The sequence below is a fragment of the Bombina bombina genome, chromosome 3 (genome assembly GCF_027579735.1).
Source record: "Bombina bombina isolate aBomBom1 chromosome 3, aBomBom1.pri, whole genome shotgun sequence".
In the NCBI taxonomy this organism is placed as follows: domain Eukaryota; kingdom Metazoa; phylum Chordata; class Amphibia; order Anura; family Bombinatoridae; genus Bombina; species Bombina bombina.
In genome coordinates, this window is record NC_069501.1 from 1,162,886,007 (window position 1) to 1,162,910,016 (window position 24,010).

A 24,010-nucleotide genomic window follows, 5' to 3' on the forward strand; every position below is an offset into this window, starting at 1 on the left:
AAAACGATATAATAATATATAAAGTCCCTGAACAGATAAAAATATAACAAGGAATTCTGCATTATATATGAAACCCAAATGTTTTCTTTCCTGATTCAGACAAAGCATACAATTGTAAGCAACTTTCTAATTTTCTCCTATTATCATTTTTTATTTGTTCTCTTGATATCTTTATTTGAAAAGGCAGGAATGTAGGCTTAGGAACCAGACTATTTTTGGTTCAGGCCCCTGGGTAGCACATATTGATTGGTGGCTACATTTAGCCATCAATAAGCAACCAAAAATTGGCCAGGTCCTAAGCTTGCATTCTTGCTTTTCAAATAACTATAACAAGAGAACAAAGAAAATGTGATAATAGGAGTAAATTAGAAAGTTGCTTAAAATTGCATGCTCTATCTGAATCATGAAAGAAAAAAATGTGGGTTTCATATCCCTTTAAAAGCTATAGCATTTACTCTTTGACCTTGTTACATCATATTATACCGCCATGTTTTATCCCTTGAAGAAATAGAACTTTCTGTTGTGAAGGTTGGAAATTAATTTGTAACACACGGCATCAAATAATTTTTCCTCTCCTCTAGAAAAGAGTTATTTTTTCTCTACGTAACCAAGTTAAAATTATTAACTGCAAATCCCTAAAATTCTGAACTATGACCAATGATGCATGACAATTAAAAAGGTGGAAAATACATAGCTCTATTGCAACAGTCTGTCACTGTCATTTCAGTCACACAACCCAATTTGTTTTATGTTGAAATATTGTACAACTTCAAAAATTATATGCGCACAGTTTATGGTTGAATTTTATAAGAAAAGACAGCTGCCAAGGTCTTTTTATTCTACTGGTGTAATCCTTAAAGGGATATGAAACCCAAATATTTTCTTTCATGATTTAGATAGAGCATGCAATTTTAAGCAACTTTCTAGTTTACTCCTATTATCAATTTTTCTTTGTTCTCTTGGTATCTTTATTTGAGCTTGGTATCTTTATTAAAGCTACCTAGGTTCTGAACCAAAAATGGTCAGGCTCCTAAGCTTACATTCCTCCTTTTCAAATAAAGATACTAAGAGAACAAATAAAAATTGATAATAGAAGTAAATTAGAAGGTTGCTTAAAAGTGCTTGCTCTATTCTGAATCATGAAAGAAAAAAATGGGCTTCATATTCCTTTAAATTCAGAGAAACAATGTTCAACACATTAACATCCTTTTTACTGCAATTATTTTTCACTAGGGATGTGCATTCAGAAGATTCCAAAGGAAATGAATGGGGAAGATGGCGTCCGCCAGCCGCATTTGGTTATGTTCAGAGCTGGATTTATTTCCGTGAAAGTGCAACACACTAAGATCTGTGCAAATCCTTTTTTTAGTGTGTTGCATTTTCATAACAATAAATCCGACTTCAAAAAAAGCTGAAGGCCAGCAGCCGCCATTTTCTCCACGGTCATGAAGTTAGTCTCCTATTGGTGAAAGATATGTAGCAGGGTTAGAATTGAGAAGTCAATTTTCAGAGATAAATTACATGACAAGAGGATAAAGTAAATAATGAAAATATATTGCAAAGTTGTGTTATTACACATAACTAAATATTTTATTTTAAAATCTCAAAGTATATACTGTCCCTTTAAGTAAGCAAAACAGTGCATTTTATACAATATTTTCTTTTAATATAAATTAAGTTGAACTGTATTGAATTACTGGTAAAATGATATATTGCAATCTAAGCATACTGAGTGCACAATGTCTGGTACAGCATAAAGTGAGCACACTTCAGAGCCTGGGTACTGAGTGCTCAATGTCTGGTACAGCATAAAGTGAGCACACTTCAGAGCCTGGGTACTGAGTGCACAATGTCTGGTACAGCATAAAGTGAGCACACTTCAGGGCCTGGGTACTGAGTGCACAATGTCTGGTACAGCATAAAGTGAGCACACTTCAGAGCCTGGGTACTGAGTGCACAATGTCTGGTACAGCATAAAGTGAGCACACTTCAGAGCCTGGGTACTGAGTGCACAATGTCTGGTACAGCATAAAGTGAGCACACTTCAGAGCCTGGGTACTGAGTGCACAATATCTGGTACAGCATAAAGTGAGCACACTTCAGAGTCTGGGTACTGAGTGCACAATGTCTGGTACAGCATAAAGTGAGCACACTTCAGGGCCTGGGTACTGAGTGCACAATGTCTGGTACAGCATAAAGTGAGCACACTTCAGAGCATGGGTACTGAGTGCACAATGTCTGGTACAGCATAAAGTTAGCACACTTCAGAGCCTGGGTACTGAGTGCACAATGTCTGGTACAGCATAAAGTGAGCACACTTCAGAGCATGGGTACTGAGTGCACAATGTCTGGTACAGCATAAAGTGAGCACACTTCAGAGTCTGGGTACTGAGTGCACAATGTCTGGTACAGCATAAAGTGAGCACACTTCAGGGCCTGGGTACTGAGTGCACAATGTCTGGTACAGCATAAAGTGAGCACACTTCAGAGCCTGGGTACTGAGTGCACAATGTCTGGTACAGCATAAAGTGAGCACACTTCAGAGCCTGGGTACTGAGTGCACAATGTCTGGTACGGCATAAAGTGAGCACACTTCAGAGCCTGGGTACTGAGTGCACAATGTCTGGTACGGCATAAAGTGAGCACACTTCAGAGTCTGGGTACTGAGTGCACAATGTATGGTACAGCATAAAGTGAGCACACTTCAGAGTCTGGGTACTGAGTGCACAATGTCTGGTACAGCATAAAGTGAGCACACTTCAGAGCCTGGGTACTGAGTGCACAATGTCTGGTACAGCATAAAGTGAGCACACTTCAGAGCCTGGGTACTGAGTGCACAATGTCTGGCACAGCATAAAGTGAGCACACTTCAGAGCCTGGGTACTGAGTGCACAATGTCTGGTACAGCATAAAGTGAGCACACTTCAGAGCCTGGGTACTGAGTGCACAATGTCTGGTACAGCATAAAGTGAGCACACTTCAGAGCCTGGGTACTGAGTGCACAATGTCTGGTACAGCATAAAGTGAGCACACTTCAGAGCCTGGGTACTGAGTGCACAATGTCTGGTACAGCATAAAGTGAGCACACTTCAGAGCCTGGGTACTGAGTGCACAATGTCTGGTACAGCATAAAGTGAGCACACTTCAGAGCCTGGGTACTGAGTGCAAAATGTCTGGTACAGCATAAAGTGAGCACACTTCAGAGCCTGGGTACTGAGTGCACAATGTCTGGTACAGCATAAAGTGAGCACACTTCAGAGCCTGGGTACTGAGTGCACAATGTCTGGTACAGCATAAAGTGAGCATACTTCAGGGCCTGGGTACTGAGTGCACAATGTCTGGTACAGCATAAAGTGAGCACACTTCAGAGCCTGGGTACTGAGTGCACAATGTCTGGTACAGCATAAAGTGAGCACACTTCAGAGCCTGGGTACTGAGTGCACAATGTCTGGTACAGCATAAAGTGAGCACACTTCAGAGCCTGGGTACTGAGTGCACAATGTCTGGCACAGCATAAAGTCAGCACACTTCAGAGCCTGGGTACTGAGTGCACAATGTCTGGTACAGCATAAAGTGAGCACACTTCAGAGCCTGGGTACTGAGTGCACAATGTCTGGTACAGCATAAAGTGAGCACACTTCAGAGCCTGGGTACTGAGTGCACAATGTCTGGTACAGCATAAAGTGAGCACACTTCAGAGCCTGGGTACTGAGTGCACAATGTCTGGTACAGCATAAAGTGAGCACACTTCAGAGCCTGGGTACTGAGTGCACAATGTCTGGTACAGCATAAAGTGAGCACACTTCAGAGCCTGGGTACTGAGTGCACAATGTCTGGTACAGCATAAAGAGAGCACACTTCAGAGCCTGGGTACTGAGTGCACAATGTCTGGTACAGCATAAAGTGAGCACACTTCAGAGCCTGGGTACTGAGTGCACAATGTCTGGTACAGCATAAAGTGAGCACACTTCAGAGTCTGGGTACTGAGTGCACAATGTCTGGTACAGCATAAAGTGAGCACACTTCAGAGCCTGGGGAAGTTATTTTTCTATGTACACTTTTGGGGCTTCCTTTATACATGATATGTGCAGGTTATTATGTCATTTTATATTTGTCAACCCAGCAATAGTCTCCCTAAAGCCCAGATTCCAATCCGTGAATTAAATTCTGCCAATGTGTTGGAAAATAAAAAATGATGTAAACAATGTATTCTACAATTATTCGGCAAGCGTGTTTCTAATGTGGTTCCATGCTGTATGTTTGAAGATAGGGATACATAAGCTATGAAATTTAAAAAAAAAAACATAATGATTCATACAGAGCATGTCATTTTAAACAACTTTCTAATTGACATCTATTATACATTTTTATTTGTTCCCTTGGAATCTTTTGCTGAAGATACAGCATAAAGTGAGCACACTTCAGAGCCTGGGTACTGAGTGCACAATGTCTGGTACAGCATAAAGTGAGCACACTTCAGAGCCTGGGTACTGAGTGCACAATGTCTGGTACAGCATAAAGTGAGCACACTTCAGAGCCTGGGTACTGAGTGCACAATGTCTGGTACAGCATAAAGTGAGCACACTTCAGAGCCTGGGTACTGAGTGCACAATGTCTGGTACAGCATAAAGTGAGCACACTTCAGAGCCTGGGTACTGAGTGCACAATGTCTGGTACAGCATAAAGTGAGCACACTTCAGAGTCTGGGTACTGAGTGCACAATGTCTGGTACAGCATAAAGTGAGCACACTTCAGAACCTGGGGAAGTTATTTTTCTATGTACACTTTTGGGGCTTCCTTTATACATGATATGTGCAGGTTATTATGTCATTTTATATTTGTCAACCCAGCAATAGTCTCCCTAAAGCCCAGATTCCAATCCGTGAATTAAATTCTGCCAATGTGTTGGAAAATAAAAAATGATGTAAACAATGTATTCTACAATTATTCGGCAAGCGTGTTTCTAATGTGGTTCCATGCTGTATGTTTGAAGATAGGGATACATAAGCTATGAAATAAAAAAAAAAAAACATAATGATTCATACAGAGCATGTCATTTTAAACAACTTTCTAATTGACATCTATTATACATTTTTATTTGTTCCCTTGGAATCTTTTGCTGAAGGGTAGGGATGTAAGCTTAGGAGCATGCCTATTTCTGGAGCATTAAGCAAGAATGTTATCCATTTCTAAGAGCACTTGATGGCAGCAGTATTTCCTACTGTGTAGTGCTGAAGATGCCTACATAAGTATCACTTCAAAAAAGAATATCAGGGAACAAAGTCAATTTGATAATATAATTCAATTTGAAACTTTTGTTTAAATTGTATGCTCGCTCTGAACCTCTCTTATATCCCTTTAAGCACATCATATAGCATAATCTAGTTCTGAAGGGGGAAAAGGATTTAACTTTGATAGCTCAATGCTACCTCATTTTATAGAAATGATTAGGAAGACTTTGATACTGAGCATCCTTTTCCATCCACTTCTGTTTCTTCAGACTGGTACGCCCCTGCTTTGAAACATAAGTTGAATTTCTTCATTACTGTCCATTTTCCATGAGAGAGGGGTTCAACTGAAAAGTCACTATAGTTTTCTGTTCAGGTTTCAGAATTGTATAATTTACCTTATTCACTTATTAGGGATTATCATAAAAAGCTGCATTATATGACAGTGTGGCATGCAAAGATGAAATCATCAGCATGTTTGTTACCGAACCTGTACAAATATGTCGTTTTATGCACAGAACCTCAGTGGTATCAATTAACAGAGCACTCCTGCTCAGATGGCTGGGGGCAAATTTGTAGAATCACTATATCTAATGTCAAGAGAGCAGAATAGTCACATTAATTAAGAATATTTTAGATTCAAGGACCATATGCCTTGCAATACGATATTTTGAAGACATTATATGAGCAGAAACATACATAACATTTTATTGAGGTGCAAAAATTAAAGCTCTGTAGAGAAAATGAAATTCCATGAAGGACTTAGCTATAGCCAAACTAAAAGATTTGTTTGCAGTAAATCTTCCATGAAGAGGAACAACTGAGAAAGAATACCTGGGCAGAATCATTAACCTCTGGAGGAATTATCTTCATAAAAAAAAATAAAAAAATATTTTATTCACCTGACACAGAAATGTGGTGTTCCAGAAATGGAGCTCATGGCATCACAAGCCTTTTAAACAAAGTTGTACTTTAGTAGGTCCCTTGGCATTAGAAACCCAATGTTCTTCATAAATCATGGTATTTCCAACTACCTGTGTTACCTCCGATACCAAGGCAATCATGGTATTTCTCCTCCACAGCTTCAAGATATTAGGTCCATTGCATCCACTCTTCAGTTGAACTATGTTGGTTCAGGATACAGTCTGTCACCTATCTATTTGATATCTATATCTGACAACACGGTTACTGAGTCCAGGTAACAATTTTTAGGCTTCTCTGGAAAAAACAATCTCTACTTAGATGATGGTAAATACAGTTTATACTGATGCGTCTTACTACATAATTGCATAGCTCTGCAAGCACCAGCAGTTTCTCAAATCGAAACCTGTCATTTATTGGAGTTTCTCAATTGAGGTTTCCTCAAAGATCTGAGTTCCAGTGAGCTCATCAAAGTTCAAAAGTTCCTGCAATTTCTGGATTTTACTGTGTCTAGTATCTGAAGATATAGATCAGCAGCAAGCTTTGTATGTCTAGTCTCCATATCTCATACATCCATACTTCATGCAGTTATCGAGTTCCTTCCAATGTAGTAGCTAAGAGCACAATTCTCTAATGCTAAGAGGAAAGCAGGGGTTGTCGGTGACCCCAGTCGGATTAGACCCCAGCTATGATGACTTTTGCTGCTTAACTATCAGCTACAGGCTCGCTCAGGAGCTTCAAATCTGCATCCAAAACTTGTTTATTTTCCTTTTATTCAATTTCCGCTTGAAAATGTAAATAATTATATAATATTTTCCATTCAATTCATGCTTCATATACTGGAATAGTACTCATCAAGTATCCCTCCTATTTTATTTGGTATTATTAGCTTTGTAATAGGAATATCTAACGGAAGGCATTGCTTCCTTTTATAGATTTGGTGTGAGTGTTTTTTTACTTGCTGTCCATAATCCAAAATCTGGGTACTTTATATGAATGTCATCTACTGTTGCAAACACTGCTGATGTATAGTGCTCAAGACATGTCCACATTCCTGAGCATATCTAGATATGTTTTTCAACAAAGTATACTAAGAGAAAATTACATTGTATAATAGAGATAAATATTTACTTGCATACTCTAAATCGTTAATTTAACTATTATTTTCATGTCCCTTTAACTTTTTTTTATGAAAAATGTTTCTTTTTAAAAAAATGCATGACAGAATTATTTTGAATACAATTTCCCTTTAAATCCTAAATTGTAAAAACTGATGTTCGCAGGGAAGAGAAAATACATCTCTAAGGATTTGCATATGTTTAAAGTGGCATTTATATTCAACACGTAATTACTTTGTTTCTATACAAAAACACATTTACAAAAGAGACATACCTGTTTGCTAAGCAAAGTTCTCTGGAAGAGTCTAAGGAATGCAGCCAGACTAAAGCGGTACATGTTATTAATTTTGGATAAGTCACAGATAATGAAGTACATCTTGCTGCCACTTTCTGCTAGAGGAAGATATGCATAACGCTCCTAGGATAAAAAAAGAAAACATTCAGCTTTGACTTTGGTGCCATCTAATGTTCAGGTTATTGTAAAGACATTCTTATGTATAATATATAACAAGATAATAATGTGCGTTTTTAGTGCATAAAGGTTTGATGTTCATAATAAAATGAGTATAAAATATTAACTGATGTGAGACAATACTTTATTATTATGATCCACTTAGTTTATTTTTTATTTTATTTTTTAATAATTTCAGAAAAAAATCATCCAATGGGGGGAAAATGTAAAAATAAATCATGTAAAATATTAAGAGGGAAAGAACAGAGGCATGTATAAAATTGGTCTGCCATTGTAAGATATCAGTAGCCTCATAATCACTTGAAAAACTGGCCAAGCAATTATTTGGTGCAATGCACTTAAAAACATATTTTAAAAAAGGAAGTGATTATGTATAAACCCAATCAATCTAACCTTCATTTCTGTAAGACAAAAAACAAAAAACATGTTTATTAATATCACACTAATATAATTTAATAATTTTGAGGTAAAATTAAATTTCACAAACAATTTTATTAAAGGGCCATAATACCCAAATGTTTAAACACTTGAAAGTGAAGCTGACTAGAAAATATCACCTGAACATCTCTATGTAAAAAAGAAAGATATTTTACCTTAAAAGTTCCTCGGTAGCCACATCCCACTGTAAATTACTTCTAAGCAGCAAATCAGTTTGTCTGTCCCGGAACAGCTGAAAGGATGAGCTTTGTGCACTCTCATGTTATTTCCCTATTCAGGTTAAAGGAAGCTTACTATGAAATCTCATGAGAGTGAAGTCAAATCTCATGAGATCACAGTAAAAGAGTTCATGACCTCAGCACTGCTAATGCTGATTGGCTGCTGTTCATTTCTTCATTTTTTTTTAAATTTTTTTACCTGCAGCTGAGCAGCTGAGTATAACTTTTTACACAGAACTTACTCTGCTGAGCTGAGGAGATTGTGAGGTAAAATATCTTCCTTTTTTACATAGAGATGCTCAGGTAATATTTTCCTGTCAGCTTTTTACAATTATACTGCATCAGTTTCAAGTGATTTAGCATATGAGTATTATGTCCCTTTAATTAATTTCACATACCTGTGCAGCAAAAAACAAAACAAAAAAAAAAACAAAACACAACAACAAAGTAAAATAAATAAATAAATGAGTGTGTCGTCTTAAAACAAATAAAACATTAATAATTACAATTAAAGAGAATACCTGATCAAGGGATATCTGAAGTCTGTGAGACTCAACTAGTGACTCCTGAATAAGTGCACTACTTGCTTTAGTCTGATTTAATGACTCAATTAGATCTTTGTTATCCAGAATATTCCCTTTAGAAGTTGCAAGGGTCTAGCAGACAAAGAAGAAAAAAACATATTTTATTTTATAATCAAATATATTTCAAATATATTAAGAGTTAGCACACAAGCGTAACCAGAAAAGTAACAAAGTGAACAAAGCTATAAATTATTAATAATAATAATATTATTATTAATAATAAAAACAAAAATAATAAAATTAACAATAATAAGGTGGGAAAATATTTAGGACCCCATGGCACATAATTTATATATAGTATCAAAACTGTTGTTAAATAAAAATAAATAAAAAAAAATCTATGACAAAACTAAATAGCCAGATAATACTAGTCTACAGTAAATTAACGGCTTAATTGTATGACCTCAATCATAACTTTAAAAAAAAATTCCATTGTGCAATTTTAAAATACATTGGACTGCATTATGTGTTTTATTTAAATGTACTTGACACCTAAAAGCAGTGGTGTTAAAACTGGAAGAATAGGAGCTGGCTGTTAGAGACTTCATAAGTAGCCTCCCTTAGGTCAAGCTGGGAAAGACAGGATTTCCTTTTAGCTCCAGAACACACCAATATTTTATCTAAAAAAAAAAACTTCCAATTTTCCTCTTTCCCCCATATAATCTACTCCCCATTGGAAACTCAGTTAATTTATACATTTTTTTAATTAGTTGAATATAGGAATATATAAACACTGCACAGCAAGGCTTTAACTTAAAGAACTACATATAGGGAAAATGGATAAATTCTCACTTAAAGATTACATTAAAATTATAATGATATAAAACATATCTACAAAAGGAATATTAAGTGTGGTTGTCACATAATTATATGCTTCATACATATATACAGTATATATATATATATATATATATATATATATATATATATACACACATTGCATAATCAACAAATGCATAATAAAAAGAAAATGCAATAACACTTAGAGAATGATTATCAAAAACTCACCAACATGGAGAGAAATCTCACAAAATATTTTTTTGGTCATTATATTGTGATGTGTGCGTCTCTCCTTCACTTCCTGAACTCTGTATAGTGAGATAAAACAGCTCTCAAGCTAAAATTTGCCCTACTATTTATTTATTTTTTGTAGGACCTCAAAATACTCACAAGACTAAATAGTTCATCTCACAAGAGTAGAGAGCTTTAGATCATCGGGCCCTTAGTCTAAATTTCAAATGATTTTTTTTTTCTGACAAATGCCAAAGTTAGTTTCATTTCCCCTGCCTCCTGTATCATGTGGCACCCATCAGCCAAACACAAATTTGTATATACTGTAAAGTCTTGCACATGCTCAGTAGTAGCTAGTGCTTCAGAAAGTTTGTTTATAAAATCTTGTGCAGATTTTGATAATGGAAATACAATGAAAAGCAGAAGACAGCCAAACCAGTACAGGAATAAAACAGCAGAAGTTATGGAATAGGAGTATATAGAGGGAGGCCAAATAAAAGTCTCTGCAACCAATTATGAAAGGTTTATGAAACATTTCCCATGAGATGAAAACAGAATCACAGAACACAAACATACCCCAGATACATTTCTCTGACAAGCACTGTACTCTGAGGGGAAACCTGGCCTCAGAAAAGACTGAAAACCCATCTCTCTGAATAATCAAATGCACATCTTCATTCTTTAACCACCTCCAGCGAGGCAAAGTAAAGACTAAGGTATGTGTGAGGTGGAAGGAGTTTTAAAGGGCTCTTGGGGTTTGAGAGTATATGCCTCCTCCTAGTGGTAGAGAAGAGAAATTCCAAGAAGTAATGGATCATGGACTCTTATCACCTGTATGTAAGAAAAGATTTTAAATTTCCATGTTTTATCTGAATAATAATTTAATTTTGACTTTAGTGTCCCTTTAACATTTGCCATATGTATAGATGTGTGTTTAGATCATTATATACAGTGAAACATGTTGGGATTTGGAGAACAATGTAAGGGATAAAATTTCAACTTTTGAATAGTAACCTCCCCAACAAAAATATTACGGGAGACTATTAAGTGTATATGAGCATGCATGGATGGATTATGCTTCTTGGCACCAGGGAAGCCACCTTAGAGCCCTTTAAGGAGTAAAACTGGTGCCTCGGGGGTTAATCTATTTGAAAAATGGCCAGCAGCCAGCCATGAGTGACAGTTGTTGTTAGGTTCATCTCAGGGACTTTAGGCTGTTTTTAGAGACTGTGATTGTGCCATTTTCACAGCACTTGTTCTTTTTTTATGAAGTACAAAAAGAGGTTAAACTGCTAACAGTACTGCAGCACTTCAATGTGCTGACATAGGAAAAAGAGTGGGTGGACATCACTGTTACTATAAAAGGGATCCATTCAGATTCTAGAACTGCATTTGGACAAAAAAGATACTTTATGGAAGCTATTTTTTACTTTTTTTTCCTTGAGAAAAAGGTTGAATTCACGAAGTTAAAAAACAGTTCAACTGATATTAGCCAAATAGGTAATGATCTAAGATGTAATATAGAATATTAAGGGAGTCTTGTTTATATCATGTAAAAATAATTTGCTTGCTACATAAAAAGAGATGTGCAATTGTTGATGCTTTTAAAAACTGTAGGGACATTAAAGGGATGGTCTAATCAAAATTAAACTTTCATGATTCAGATAGAGCAGGCAATTTTAAGCAACTTTTTTAATTTACTCATATTAACCATTTTTCTTTGTTCTTTGAAAAAGCAAAAATGTAAGCTTAGGAGCCGACCCATTTTTGGTTTAGCACCTGGGTAGAGCTTGCTGATTGGTGGCTACACTTTAGCCACCAATCAGCAAGTGTTATCCAAGTGCTGAACCAAAAATGGGCTGGCTCCTAAGCTTACATTCTATCTTTTTCAAATAAAGATACCAAAAGAACAAAGAAAACTTGATAATAGGAGTAAATTAGAAAGTTGCTTAAAATTGTTTGCTCTATTTGAATATGTTTAACACATTTTATTAGCATTACTTAAATTTTTTGCTATTTCAGAGCATTTCAAACACACACCAGTTCTTTAAGTTAGTATCTTAGTCTGCTTTAGACAATGAGTGTTAGATGTAAATGTACTACTGTATTTATTGTAAAAATCACAGTGTAACACATAACATGGGCATAAATGTTAACATAGAAAAGTTTGCGGTATAATATACAGGTGAAACTCGAAAAATTAGAATATTGTGCAAAAGTTAATTTATTTCACTAATGCAACTTAAAAGGTGAAACTAATATATGAGATAGACTCATTGCATACAAAGCAAGATAGTTCAAGCTGTGATTTGTCATAATTGTGATGATTATAGCTTACAGCTCATGAAAACCCCAAATCTCAGAAAATTAGAATATTGTGAAAAGGTGCAATATTCTAGGCTCAAAGTGTCCCACTCTAATCAGCTAATTAAGCCATAACACCTGCAAAGGGTTCCTAAGCCTTTAAATGGTCTTTCAATTTGGTTCAGTAGCAATCACAATCATGGGAAAGACTGCTGACCTGACAGTTGTGCAGAAAACCATCATCGACACCCTCCATAAGGAGGGAAAGCCTCAAAAGGTAATTGCAAAAGAAGTTGGATGTTCCCAAAGTGCTGTATCAAAGCACATTAATAGAAAGTTATGTGGAAGGGAAAAGTGTGGAAGAAAAAGGTGCACAAGATGACCGCAGCCTGGAGAGGATTGTCAGGAAAAGGCCATTTAAAAGTGTTGGGGACATTCACAAGAACCACCACACACAGAAGGATCCTGGACATGGGCTTCAAATGTTGTATTCCTCTTGTAAGTCCTCTTTTTCTGATGAGAGCAAATTTTGCATCTCATTAGGAAACCAAGGACCCAGAGTATGGAGGAAGAATGGAGAGGCACACACTGCAAGATGTTTGAAGTCCAGTGTGAAGTTTCCACAGTCTGTGTTGATTTGGGGAGCCATGTCATCTGCTGGTGTTGGTCCACTGTGCTTCATTAAGTCCAGGGTCAACGCAGCCATCTACCAGGATATTTTGGAGCACTTCATGCTTCCTTCCGCAGACGAGCTCTATGGGGATGCTGACTTTATTTTCCAGCAGGACTTGGCCCCTGCCCACACTGCCAAAAGCACCAAAACCTGGTTCAATGACCGTGGGATTACTGTGCTTGATTAGTCAGCAAACTCGCCTGACATGAACCTCATAGAGAATCTATGGGGCATTGCCAAGAGAAAGATGAGAGACATGAGACCGAACAATGCAGAAGAGCTGAAGGTCGCTATTGAAGCATCCTGGTCTTCCATAACACCTCAGCAGTGCCACAGGCTGATAGCTTCCATGCCACGCCGCTTTGAGGCAGTAATTGCTGCAAAAGGGGCCTAAACCAAGTACTGAGTACATACAGTATGCATGCTTATACTTTTCAGAGGTCCGATATTGTTCTACAGGTATGTACAATCCTTGTTTTATTGATTGCATGTAATATTCTAATTTTCTGAGATTGTGGATTTGGGGTTTTCATGAGCTGTAAGCCATAATCATCACAAGTATGACCAATCACGGCTTTAACTATCTTGCTTTGCATGTAATGAGTCTATCTCATATATTAGTTTCACCTTTTAAGTTGCATTAGTGAAATAAATTAACTTTTGCACGATATTCTAATTTCTCGAGTTTCACCTGTATATGTATGCTATATTTCAGAGCTAGATTACAGAAAAAGCAGGCAAAGTAAATAATAAATGAAAAATGCTTTACTTTTTTTCTACCATGCTTAACTGTTTCAGATTTCATTCTTAGCAAATATGAATTTAAAATGCAGATCTCATCTAAATCAATCTCACGATGTAATGAACAAATTAGTATAATAATGTAATATGAATCATTTACCTCAAGAAGAGATTCTTCAAGTCTTGCAAGTTGAATCTTCTTATCTTCTTCTTGCTGTAGTAATTTTGTTTTCTGTTCTTCAAGGTCTGGTTTCTCGTGCTGAATAGTTAATGCTAAAAGCTTTAATAATAAAAATAATAATTATTTGTGAGAAATAATATTTTAGAAATAAAATAAATTAAGCAGTATACCATACATACATTACAGTAGCCTACTATCAACTACTAAGGGAGATGATACCCAGATTTTGAATCACTTGAAAATGATGCAGGATATCTGTAAAATGCTGACAAGAAAATATCACATGAACGTCTCTGTTTTTGTAAAAAATAAATAAAAGTTTACTGGTTGGTAGTCGCGTCTCATTGCAAAGGGACTTTTTATCCATCCAATCAGAATGCTTGGGGAATATGCATGTGCAGCCACTGTCATTTTCCTGCCTCAATTTATAGACATTTACTATAAAATCTTGTGAGATACCATGAAAATCACAGTGATTGCATGTTTCACCAAAAAGAATAGCTCTGATTTACAGAGAACTTACTCTGGTGAGCTGAAAAAAAATCCTGCTATAACTACTTCCTTTTTTTCTTTCTAGTCAGATTTTACGCTGCTTCACTTTTAAGTGATTTAGTGAATAGGTAACATGCCCCTTTAATTGCTGCAAGGCTTATAACTGAAAGATCCTTTTAGAGGATAAGAAGAAAGTGCTAAATTAGTAATGTCACATTTTTGTCATTAAAGAGACATAAAAAATTAAAAAAAAATTATCCATATGAAACAGAACATAAAAAAGTGATTTAAACTAATATATGTTGTTCCTTCCTTCTTCTACTCATTGGCTTATAGGTCATTTGTGTAAATCGCTCATCAAATAAGCATTAGTGGGATGCACAAAACTGATTAGCTTTAAAGGTTTTTAATTTAAACTAGAAAACAAATTACAAACCCACACACACATATTTAGATGCTGCTCTTCTCTATGGATAGCAGAATTTTAAAGGGACATTCCAGCTAAAATTGGAATCCACTTGTATGCATTTAAATTTTAAATAGAAGCATTTTTTGTAATATACATGCATTAGCAAAAATGTTTCTAATAAAAGTTATAGCTGTTTTTAAAAGAGTATTTAAGTATGCACTGTGCACCAGCATTTTAAATATAGCACTTGCTCAGAGAACCTATGGTGCTAGTACCATCTGTTAATGACTCAATTTGTTAATTGCTGACATGATACAAGCCTCAAGATCTTAGCAACTACAGTATTTAAAGCGCTTGTGCACTGAGAATATCTAGCAATGCTCCACGTGCACATGCAGAGAAAAATGTTAACACTAAAATAGTGATAACTTTTACTAGAAGTATTTTTGCAAATACATGCATATTGCAAAAAGGTTTCTATTCAAAGATGTAATTAATCTATGTGCATTTAAATTTTGACTGGAATGTCCCTTTAAGTTTAAAACCTTCTTTGATATACATTTCTCAGTTTCTTCTAAAGGATATCGCGTATTACCACTAGGTGCACCTTGTCGCAAATGGGTTACAACAGCCGGCGGCCACGTCAAATACCATTGTAATCAGAGAAAAACAAAAGAGCATGACTTCTGTGGGCACAACACCACCAGCACTAGACCATCGTTGCTTGGTCTGACGAGTGTGAAGTTCCTAGTGCGTGATGTTTATGGAAGGTTTAAATTGGTGAAAACAGCATGAATCCATGGACCCTTTATGTCTGATGAAAACTGTGCAATTTGGTGAGGGCGGTGTTATGGTGTGGGTAATGTTTTCCTGGCACACATTGGGTCCATTGGTATCACTAGATTCACGTCTGAATGCCACAGCTTACTTAAAGGGATACTGAACCCAATTTTTGTTTTCACAGATCGTATAGAGCATGCAATTTTAAGCAACTTTCTAATTTACGCCTATTATAATTTTTTCTTCGTTCTCTTGCTATCTTTATTTGAAAATGAAGGTATCTAAGCTAAGGAGCCAGCAAATTTTGGGTTTAGAACCATGGACAGCACTTGTTTGCTGGTGCTGTCCAATCAGCAAGGACAACCCAGGTTGTTCACCAAAAATGGGACGGTATCTAAACTTACATTCTTGCTTTTCAAATAAACATACCAAGATAATTAACAAAATTTGATAAAAGGAGTAAATTAGAAAGATGCTTAAAATTGCATGCTCTATCTGAATCATGAAATAAAAAAATTGGATTTAGTGTCCCTTTAAACATAATTGCTGACCAAGTGCATCGGTTCATGTTAACAGTTTATCCTCAGGCTGAAGGTTACTTCCAGCAGGATAATGCGTCGGTGCACAACACCTGAATCACTATGGAATTGTTCCTGGGATATGACAATGACTTTTCTTTACTGCAGTGGCCTGCTCTTTCCCGGATCGCAATTCTATTGAACATCTTTGGGATGAGCTGGAAAGGGCTATTCGCTGCAGGCCTAAACCTCCATCGAATCTCCAGGAGTTGTGTGACGCACTAATGGCTGCTTGGTAAAACATACCTTCACAATGTTTTCAGCATCTTGTTGAATCCAGGCTCAACACGCTACTAGGTAGCTGTACCTAATAAAGTGGTTGCACAGTGTATTCTGTTTCCTTAAGGCACATCCTTAAGGAAACAGACCTTTATGTTGATTTGGAAAAAGTAATCTTAATCAGCTTAGATTTCTTCCAATCTCCTTCTGGCCTCCATGAAGACTTGGAAGAACCGGTTATGGAGGAATTTGAGGGAGCAAAGAATTTGTGACTCTGCGATAGTTTGGGGTGACAAATTTGCCCCATGTAGAAGTTCTGCCACTTAGATCTCCTATCCTGGGGCAAGATTGCACATTCTCCCAGTAACATTGTAAATAATAGCATCCCATTCAAGTTTTTTTTCCTCAAAGGGCACAGCCAGCAGTCTACTCTTAGAGACCATATTAGCTAACTGGGATAACAGCCGCTAGTCCCATCTGCAGCTGCATCACAATCTTTATAAGTGCAGCCCGGTCCTGAATTAATTCAGAAAAGTGACTTGGTGCAGAAACATCTTTTAGGTTGTCACACCATCCACACATGGCAGAACTATGGGAAAAGTTTTTTTCTTGAGTAGAAATAGCACCAGACACTATAGGAATGGTTTTCCATAGCTCTATAGCAGGAATAGTAGGAATGTGAAAAATGGCCTTAAATTCTGCTGAAGGGAGAAAAGGAGTTTGTTCTATTCCTTGATTACCATTTTAGAAATTAAATGGACAACTCCTGAGAGACACTAACGGCCAGATTACGAGTTTTTGCGTTATGAGCTGTGCGGTGCTAACAAGCAGTTTTTTCTCACCGCTCACTTACCTGCAGCGCTGGTATTACAGGTTTTTACAAACTCGGCATTAAAAGACAAGAAGTGAGCGTAGAGCAAAATTGTGCTCCATACCGCACTCCAATACCAGTGCTGCTTAAGTCAGCGGTGAGCTGGTTGTACGTGCTCGTGCACGATTTCCCCATAGACATTAATGGGGAGAGCCGACTGATAAAAAGTCTAACACCTGCAATAAAGCAGCGTAAAACTAAGTAACGCAGCCCCATTGATAACTATGGGGAAACACATTTTATGTTTACACCTGACACCCTAACATGAACCCTCAGTCTAAACATCCCTAATCTTACACTTATTAACCCCTAATCTTCTTCCCCCGACATCACCGCCACCTACATTATACTTATTAACCCCTAATCTGCCACTCCGGACATCGCCGCCACCTACATTATATTTATTAACCCCTAATCTGGTGCTCCCAACATCGCCGACACCTACATTATATTTATTAACCACTAATCTGGTGCTCCCAACATCGCCGACACCTACATTATATTTATTAACCCCTAATATGCCGCCCCCAATGTCGCCGCAACCTACCTACACTTATCAACCCCTAATCTGCCGTCCCCAACCACGCCGCCACTATAATAATAAGTCTAACCCTAACACCCCCTAACTTAAATTTTATTTAAATAAATCTAAATAAAATTACTATCATTAACTAAATTATTCCTATTTAAAAACTAAATACTTACATATATAATAAACCCTAAGCTAGCTACAATATAACTAATAGTTACATTGTAGCTATCTTAGGGTTTATTTTAATTTTACAGGCAAGTTTGTGTTTATTTTAACTAGGTAGAATAGTTATTAAATAGTTATTAACTTTTTGATAACTACCTAGTTAAAATAAATACAAATTTACCTGTTAAATAAGACCTAACCTAAGTTACAATAAAACCTAACACTACTCTACAATTAAATCAATTCCTTAAATTAAATACAATTAAATAAATTAAATTAGCTAAATCACAAAAAGCCCCCCAAAATAAAAAAAAAACCCTAGCCTAAACTAAACTATCAATAGCCCTTAAAATGGCCTTTTGCGGGGCATTGCCCCAAAGAAATCAGCTCTTTTACCTTTAAAAATAAATACAAACAACCCCCCCCAACAGTAAAAACCACCCACACAACCAACCCCCAAAATAAAAGCCTAACTACAAAAACCTAAGCTCCCCATTGCCCTGAAAAGGGCATTTGGATGGGCATTGCCCTTAAAAGGGCATTTGAGCTCTATTGCAGGCCCAAAGCCCTAACCTAAAAAATAAACTCACCCAATACACCCTTAAATAAATGCTAACACTAACCCCCGAAGATTCACTTACCGGGAGAAGTCTTCATCCAAGCAGCAAGATGTCCTCAAGGAAGCTGGCAGAAGTGGTCCTCCAGACGGGCAGAAGTGGTCCTCCAGACGGCGCGGAGCGGGTCCATCTTCAAGACATCCGACGCAGAGCATCCTCTTCTTCCAACGGACTAACGACGAATGAAGGTACCTTTTAAATGACGTCATCCAAGATGACGTTCCTTAGATTCCGAGGGCTGATAGAATTCTATCAGCCAATCGGAATTAAGGTAGAAAAAATCCTATTGGCTGATCCAATCAGCCAATAGAATTGAGCTTGCATTCTATTGGCTGTTCCAATCAGCCAATAGGATTTTTTTCTACCTTAATTCTGATTGGCTGATAGAATTCTATCAGCCAATCGGAATCTAAGGGACGCCGTCTTGGATGATGTAATTTAAAGGTACCTTCATTCATCGTTAGTCCGTCGGAAGAAGAGGATGCTCCGCGATGGATGTCTTGAAGATGGACCCACTCTGCGCCAGATGGATGAAGATAGAAGATGCCGTCTGGATGAAGACTTCTGCCTATCTGGAGGACCACTTCTGGCCAGATGGCCTTAATGAGGTCTGGAGGGCAAGACATGTTGAAGCTACTTTGCAACTTCTCTGGTCTGTTAGAAATATTCTCATGTCTATGGAATCTAACATCGTGCCAAGGAATTCCACCCTGGTGCTTGGAAGAAGAGAACTCCTTTCTCTATTTATCTTCCCCAAAGGAGAGATTCCAAATGGTCTTCCACCAGAAGAAACTATGGTGCTTGTACCAGAATGCTGGTAAAAGCAGGGAGCTACTGCTACACCCCGGGTTCTGGCGATTGCTAGAAAAGCCCCTAGAACCTTCGAAAAATTCTTGGAGCAGTAGCTGGGCCAAACAGAAGTGCAATGATCTGGAAGTGCTGGCCACGGAACCTAAACCTACAGAACTGTAAGTGTTCCCTGTGGATTGGAAGGTCATAAACTGCCCTTCCCAAATTAAGGGAAGGATGGACCCCATTGTCTCCCTCTTGATGAGGAGACATATAGAAATTTGTTTAAGCACTTTAGGTCCAGAACTGGACAGAAAGATCCCTCCTTCTTTGGGACCATGAAAATGTTTGAATAGTATACCAAACCTCTCTCTATGATAGGCACTGAGACAATTACTCCAAAGGAGGACATATCCCTTACGCAATCCAGAAAGGCTTCCCTCTTTCCTAGTCTTGAAGACAAGTTGAGAGGATGAATCTGCTCCTGAGTGGATGAGATTTGAAACCTATCTTGCAACCCTGAACTATGACCTCCAGGACCCAAGGATCCTGCATGTCCCTGAACCAAGCCTCTGAAAGAGCAACAGACTGCCCCTAGGCGATCCAAAATAGGACCATGTGCCGCCCCTTCAGGCGGACTTAGTCGTGGCGGGCTTGTTGCTCTGCTTGGATCTATTCCAGGACTGAGCCGGCTTCCAAGAACTCTTGGTTTGCTCTGGTTTAGCGGAGGCCTCTGACACTGGGATTTATCAGAACTAAAGGAACAAAAATACTTTGTCCCTTAGAATGATGTTCATTATCTTACAGTATGAAGGCACCCTTGGTCCCTAAAACCATAGAGATAGTCAAACAAACTATTTACCTTAAAGGAGAGGGAAAGAGACTAGACTTAAAAGTTATATCTGTCAGAGCGCCTTACGGGCCTGAACAGAAAACCTGAAGTCTTCACCATAGGCTAATTAATCTGCGTAATAACAGCACAGATAAAAGAATTAGTCACCCAGAAGACTGTCAGGATACTGTGATTTGGATTTGGTTAAGGTGTTATTGGTGTATCAAAGATGTTCCGACTAGTACAACAAATCCAGAGGACAGTCAGGTACAGGTTAGTTGAGGAGGAAGGGTGTAAAAGATCTCTAGGGAAGAGCTGAGAATGAGCTGGTCTAAGATCGAAGTAGGTTCACGGAGGAGAGCGGCTCCAGCAACAGGAACGAGACTGTGACGTAGGCTGTTTGAACAGAACTCTTAGCTGAGAGAGGTGTTCAATGAATAGCTGAAGTTACCTGTTGTTGTAAAGATTGCTGCAGAAACAGGAACAGGAATAAGCATCCAGTAATTAGATAGACTGGACTGGAATTCTGAAGTAGCTTAGGAACCAGTAGTATAAAGCTTGAGGATACGCTCTAGGAATCAAGAGCAACGGCCAGGATCTGTCAGGAACAAATTTCCAAACAATTAGGAAAGGAAACCCTGCCTCTTTTTAAAGGCAGAGACTACTTGTAATTGACAAGACTTAAAGGGACAGTACATGACAAAGACCGTAATTCTTTCCTGAAAAATGTCGAGACCCTCCACTTTGTTCATTTTCACGAAGGAGATGCACCAAAAACATAATTTATGTAAAAACTTACCTGATAAATTAATTTCTTTCACTGTGGCTAGAGTCCATGAGCAAGTGACGTATGAGATATACAATCCTACCAGGAGGGGCAAAGTTTCCCAAACCTCAAAATGCCTATAAATACACCCCTCACCACATCCACAATTCAGTTTAATGAATAGCCAAGTAGTGGGGGGATAGAAAAAGGAGTAAAAAAGAGGAACTGGAAATAGAATTGTGCTTTTATACAACAAATCATAACCACCAGAAAAAGGGTGGGTCTCATTGGCTCTTGCCAATATGAAATATATGAATTTATCAGGTAAGTTCTTACATAAATTATGTTTTCTTTCATGTAATTGGCAAGAGTCCATGAGCTTGTTATGTATGGGATAGAAATACCCAAGATGTGGAAGTCCACAGAAGAGTCACTAGAAAGGGAGGGATAAAATAAAAACGGCCATTTTCCGCTGAAAAAATTAAATCCACAAAAAATATGTTTTTCTCATAAATTGAAAGAAAATAACTTAAAACATTAGCAGAAGAATTAAACTCAAACAGCTGCCTGAAGAACTTTTCTACCAAAAACTGGAAGTAAATACATAAAAATGGTAAAATTTTGTAAATGTATGCAAAGAAGACCAAGTTGCTGCATTGCAAATCTGATCAACTGAAGCTTCATTCTTAAAAGCCCAAGAAGTGGAGACTGATCTAGTAGAATGAGCTGTGATCCTCTGAGTCAAGCCGCCTTCAAATAAGCTTTATGAATTAAAAGCTTTAACCAAGATGCCAAAGAAATGGCTGAAGCTTTCTGACCTTTTCTAGAACCAGAGAAGACAACAAATAGACTAGAAGTCTTCCTGAAATCTTTAGTAGCTTCAACATAATATTTCAAAGCTCTTACAACATCCAAATAATGTAAAGATCTTTAAGAGTATTCTTGGGATTAGGACACAAGGAAGGAACAACAATTTCCCTACTAATGTTGTTATAATTTACAACCTTAGGAAGAAATTTAAACGAAGTCCACAAAACAGCCTTATCCTGATGAAAAATACAAAAAAGAGACTCACAAGAGAGAGCAGACAATTCAGAAACTCTTCAAGCTGAATAGATAGCCAAAAGAAACAACACTTTCCAAGAAAGTAGTTTAATATCCAAAGAATGCATAGGCTCAAAAGGAGGAGCCTGCAAAGTCTTCAAAACCAAATTAAGACTCCAAGGAGGAGAGTTTGATTTAACAACAGGCTTGATACGAACCAAAATCTGAACAAAACAGTGAATATAAGGAAGCTTAGCAATCTTTCTATGAAATAAAACAGAAAGAGCAGAGATTTGTCCCTTCAAAGTACTTGCAGACAAACCTTTATACAAACCATCCTGAAGAAACTGTAAAATTCTAGAAATTCTAAAAGAATGCCAGGAGAATTTATGAGAAGAACACCATGAAATATAGGTCTTCCAAACTAGATAATAAATCTTCCTTGAAACAGACTTATGAGCTTGTAGCATAGTATTAATCACTGAGACAGAGAAACCTCTATGACTAAGCACTAAGCGTTTAATTTACATACCTTCACGATTTGAGATCCTGATGGAAAAACGGCCCTTGAGACAGAAGGTTTGGTCTTAATTGAAGTGGCCAAGGCTGGCAACTAGATATCCGGACAATATCTGCATACCAAAACCTGTGAGGCCACGCTGGAGCTATCAGAAACACATACGAATGTTCCATAATGATCTTGGAGATCACTCTTGGAAGAAGAACTAGAGGCGGAAAGAAGCAGGTTGGTAAACCAAGGAACTGCTAAAGCATCCACCATCTCCGCCTGAGGATTCCTGGACCTGGATAGGTACCTGGGAAGTTTCTTGTTTAGATGAGAAGCCATCAGATCTATTTCTGGAAGACCCCACATCTGTACAATCTGACAAAATACATCTGGATGGAGAGACCACTCCCCCGGATGTAAGGTCTGACGACTGAGATAATCCGCTTCCCAAATGTCTACACCTGGGATATGCACCGCAGAAATTAGACAAGAGCTGGATTTCGTCCAAAAAAGTATCTGAGATACTTCTTTCATAGCTAGGGGACTGCAAGTCCCACCCTGATGATTGACATATGCCACAGTTGTGATATTGTCCGTCTGAAAACAAATGAATGGTTCTCTCTTTAACTGAGGCAAAACCTGAAGAGCCCTGAAAATAGCACGGAGTTCTAAAATATTTATTGGTAACCTCGCCTCTTGAGGTTTCCAAATCCCTTGTGCTGTCAGAGATCCCCAGACAGCTCCCCAACATGAAAGACTTGCATCTGTTGTGATCACAGTCCAGGTATGACGAACAAAAGAAGCCCCTTGTACTATACAATAATGGTCTAACCACCAAGTTAGAGAGGGTTGAATGTTGGGATTTAAGTAAATCAATTGTGATATCCGAGTATAATCCCTGCATCATTGATTTTAAGTATACAAAGCTGTAGAGTTCTCATATGAAAACGAGCAAAGGGGATCGCGTCCGATGCTGCAGTCATGAGACCTAAAACTTTCATGCACATAACCACTGAAGGGAATGATTGAGACTGAAGGTTTCGACAAGCTGAAACTAATTTCATTTGTCTCTTGTCTGTTGAAGACAGAGTCATGGACACTGAATCTATCTGGAAACCTAAAAAGGTGACCCTTGTCTGAGGAATCAAGAAACTCTTTGGTAAATTAATCCTCCAACGATGCCTTTGAATATTTGGCTAAATGTAAAGACTGAGCTAGTACCAAGATATCGTCCAAATAAGGAAACAGCGCAATACCCTGTTCTCTGATTACAGATAGAAGGGCACCGAGAACCTTCGAAAAGATCCTTGGAGCTGTTGCTAGGCCAAATTGAAGAGCGACAAATTGGTAATGTTGGTCTAGAAAAGAGAATCTCAGAAACCGATAGTGGTCTGGATGAATCGGAATGTGAAGATATGCATCCTGTAAGTCTATTGTGGAAATATAATGACCTTGCTGAGCAAAAGGCAAAATAGTCCTCATAATCACCATCTTGAAAGTTGGGACTCTTACAAAACGA

The 24,010-nt window shown here is 37.7% G+C and overlaps 1 protein-coding gene across 1 annotated transcript in view; it reads right to left on the reverse strand.

The window, feature by feature from the left end:
- Positions 1 to 24,010, reverse strand: part of DYNC2H1 (dynein cytoplasmic 2 heavy chain 1) — a 1,178,830-nt gene that overhangs the window by 546,396 nt on the left and 608,424 nt on the right. The window contains exons 65-67 of the mRNA XM_053705582.1: positions 13,869 to 13,988; positions 8,917 to 9,051; positions 7,542 to 7,685 (exon numbers count right to left, since the gene is read on the reverse strand). Coding sequence (XP_053561557.1) covers positions 7,542 to 7,685; positions 8,917 to 9,051; positions 13,869 to 13,988 — 399 coding nt within the window. The remainder of the gene's footprint in view (positions 1 to 7,541; positions 7,686 to 8,916; positions 9,052 to 13,868; positions 13,989 to 24,010) is intronic.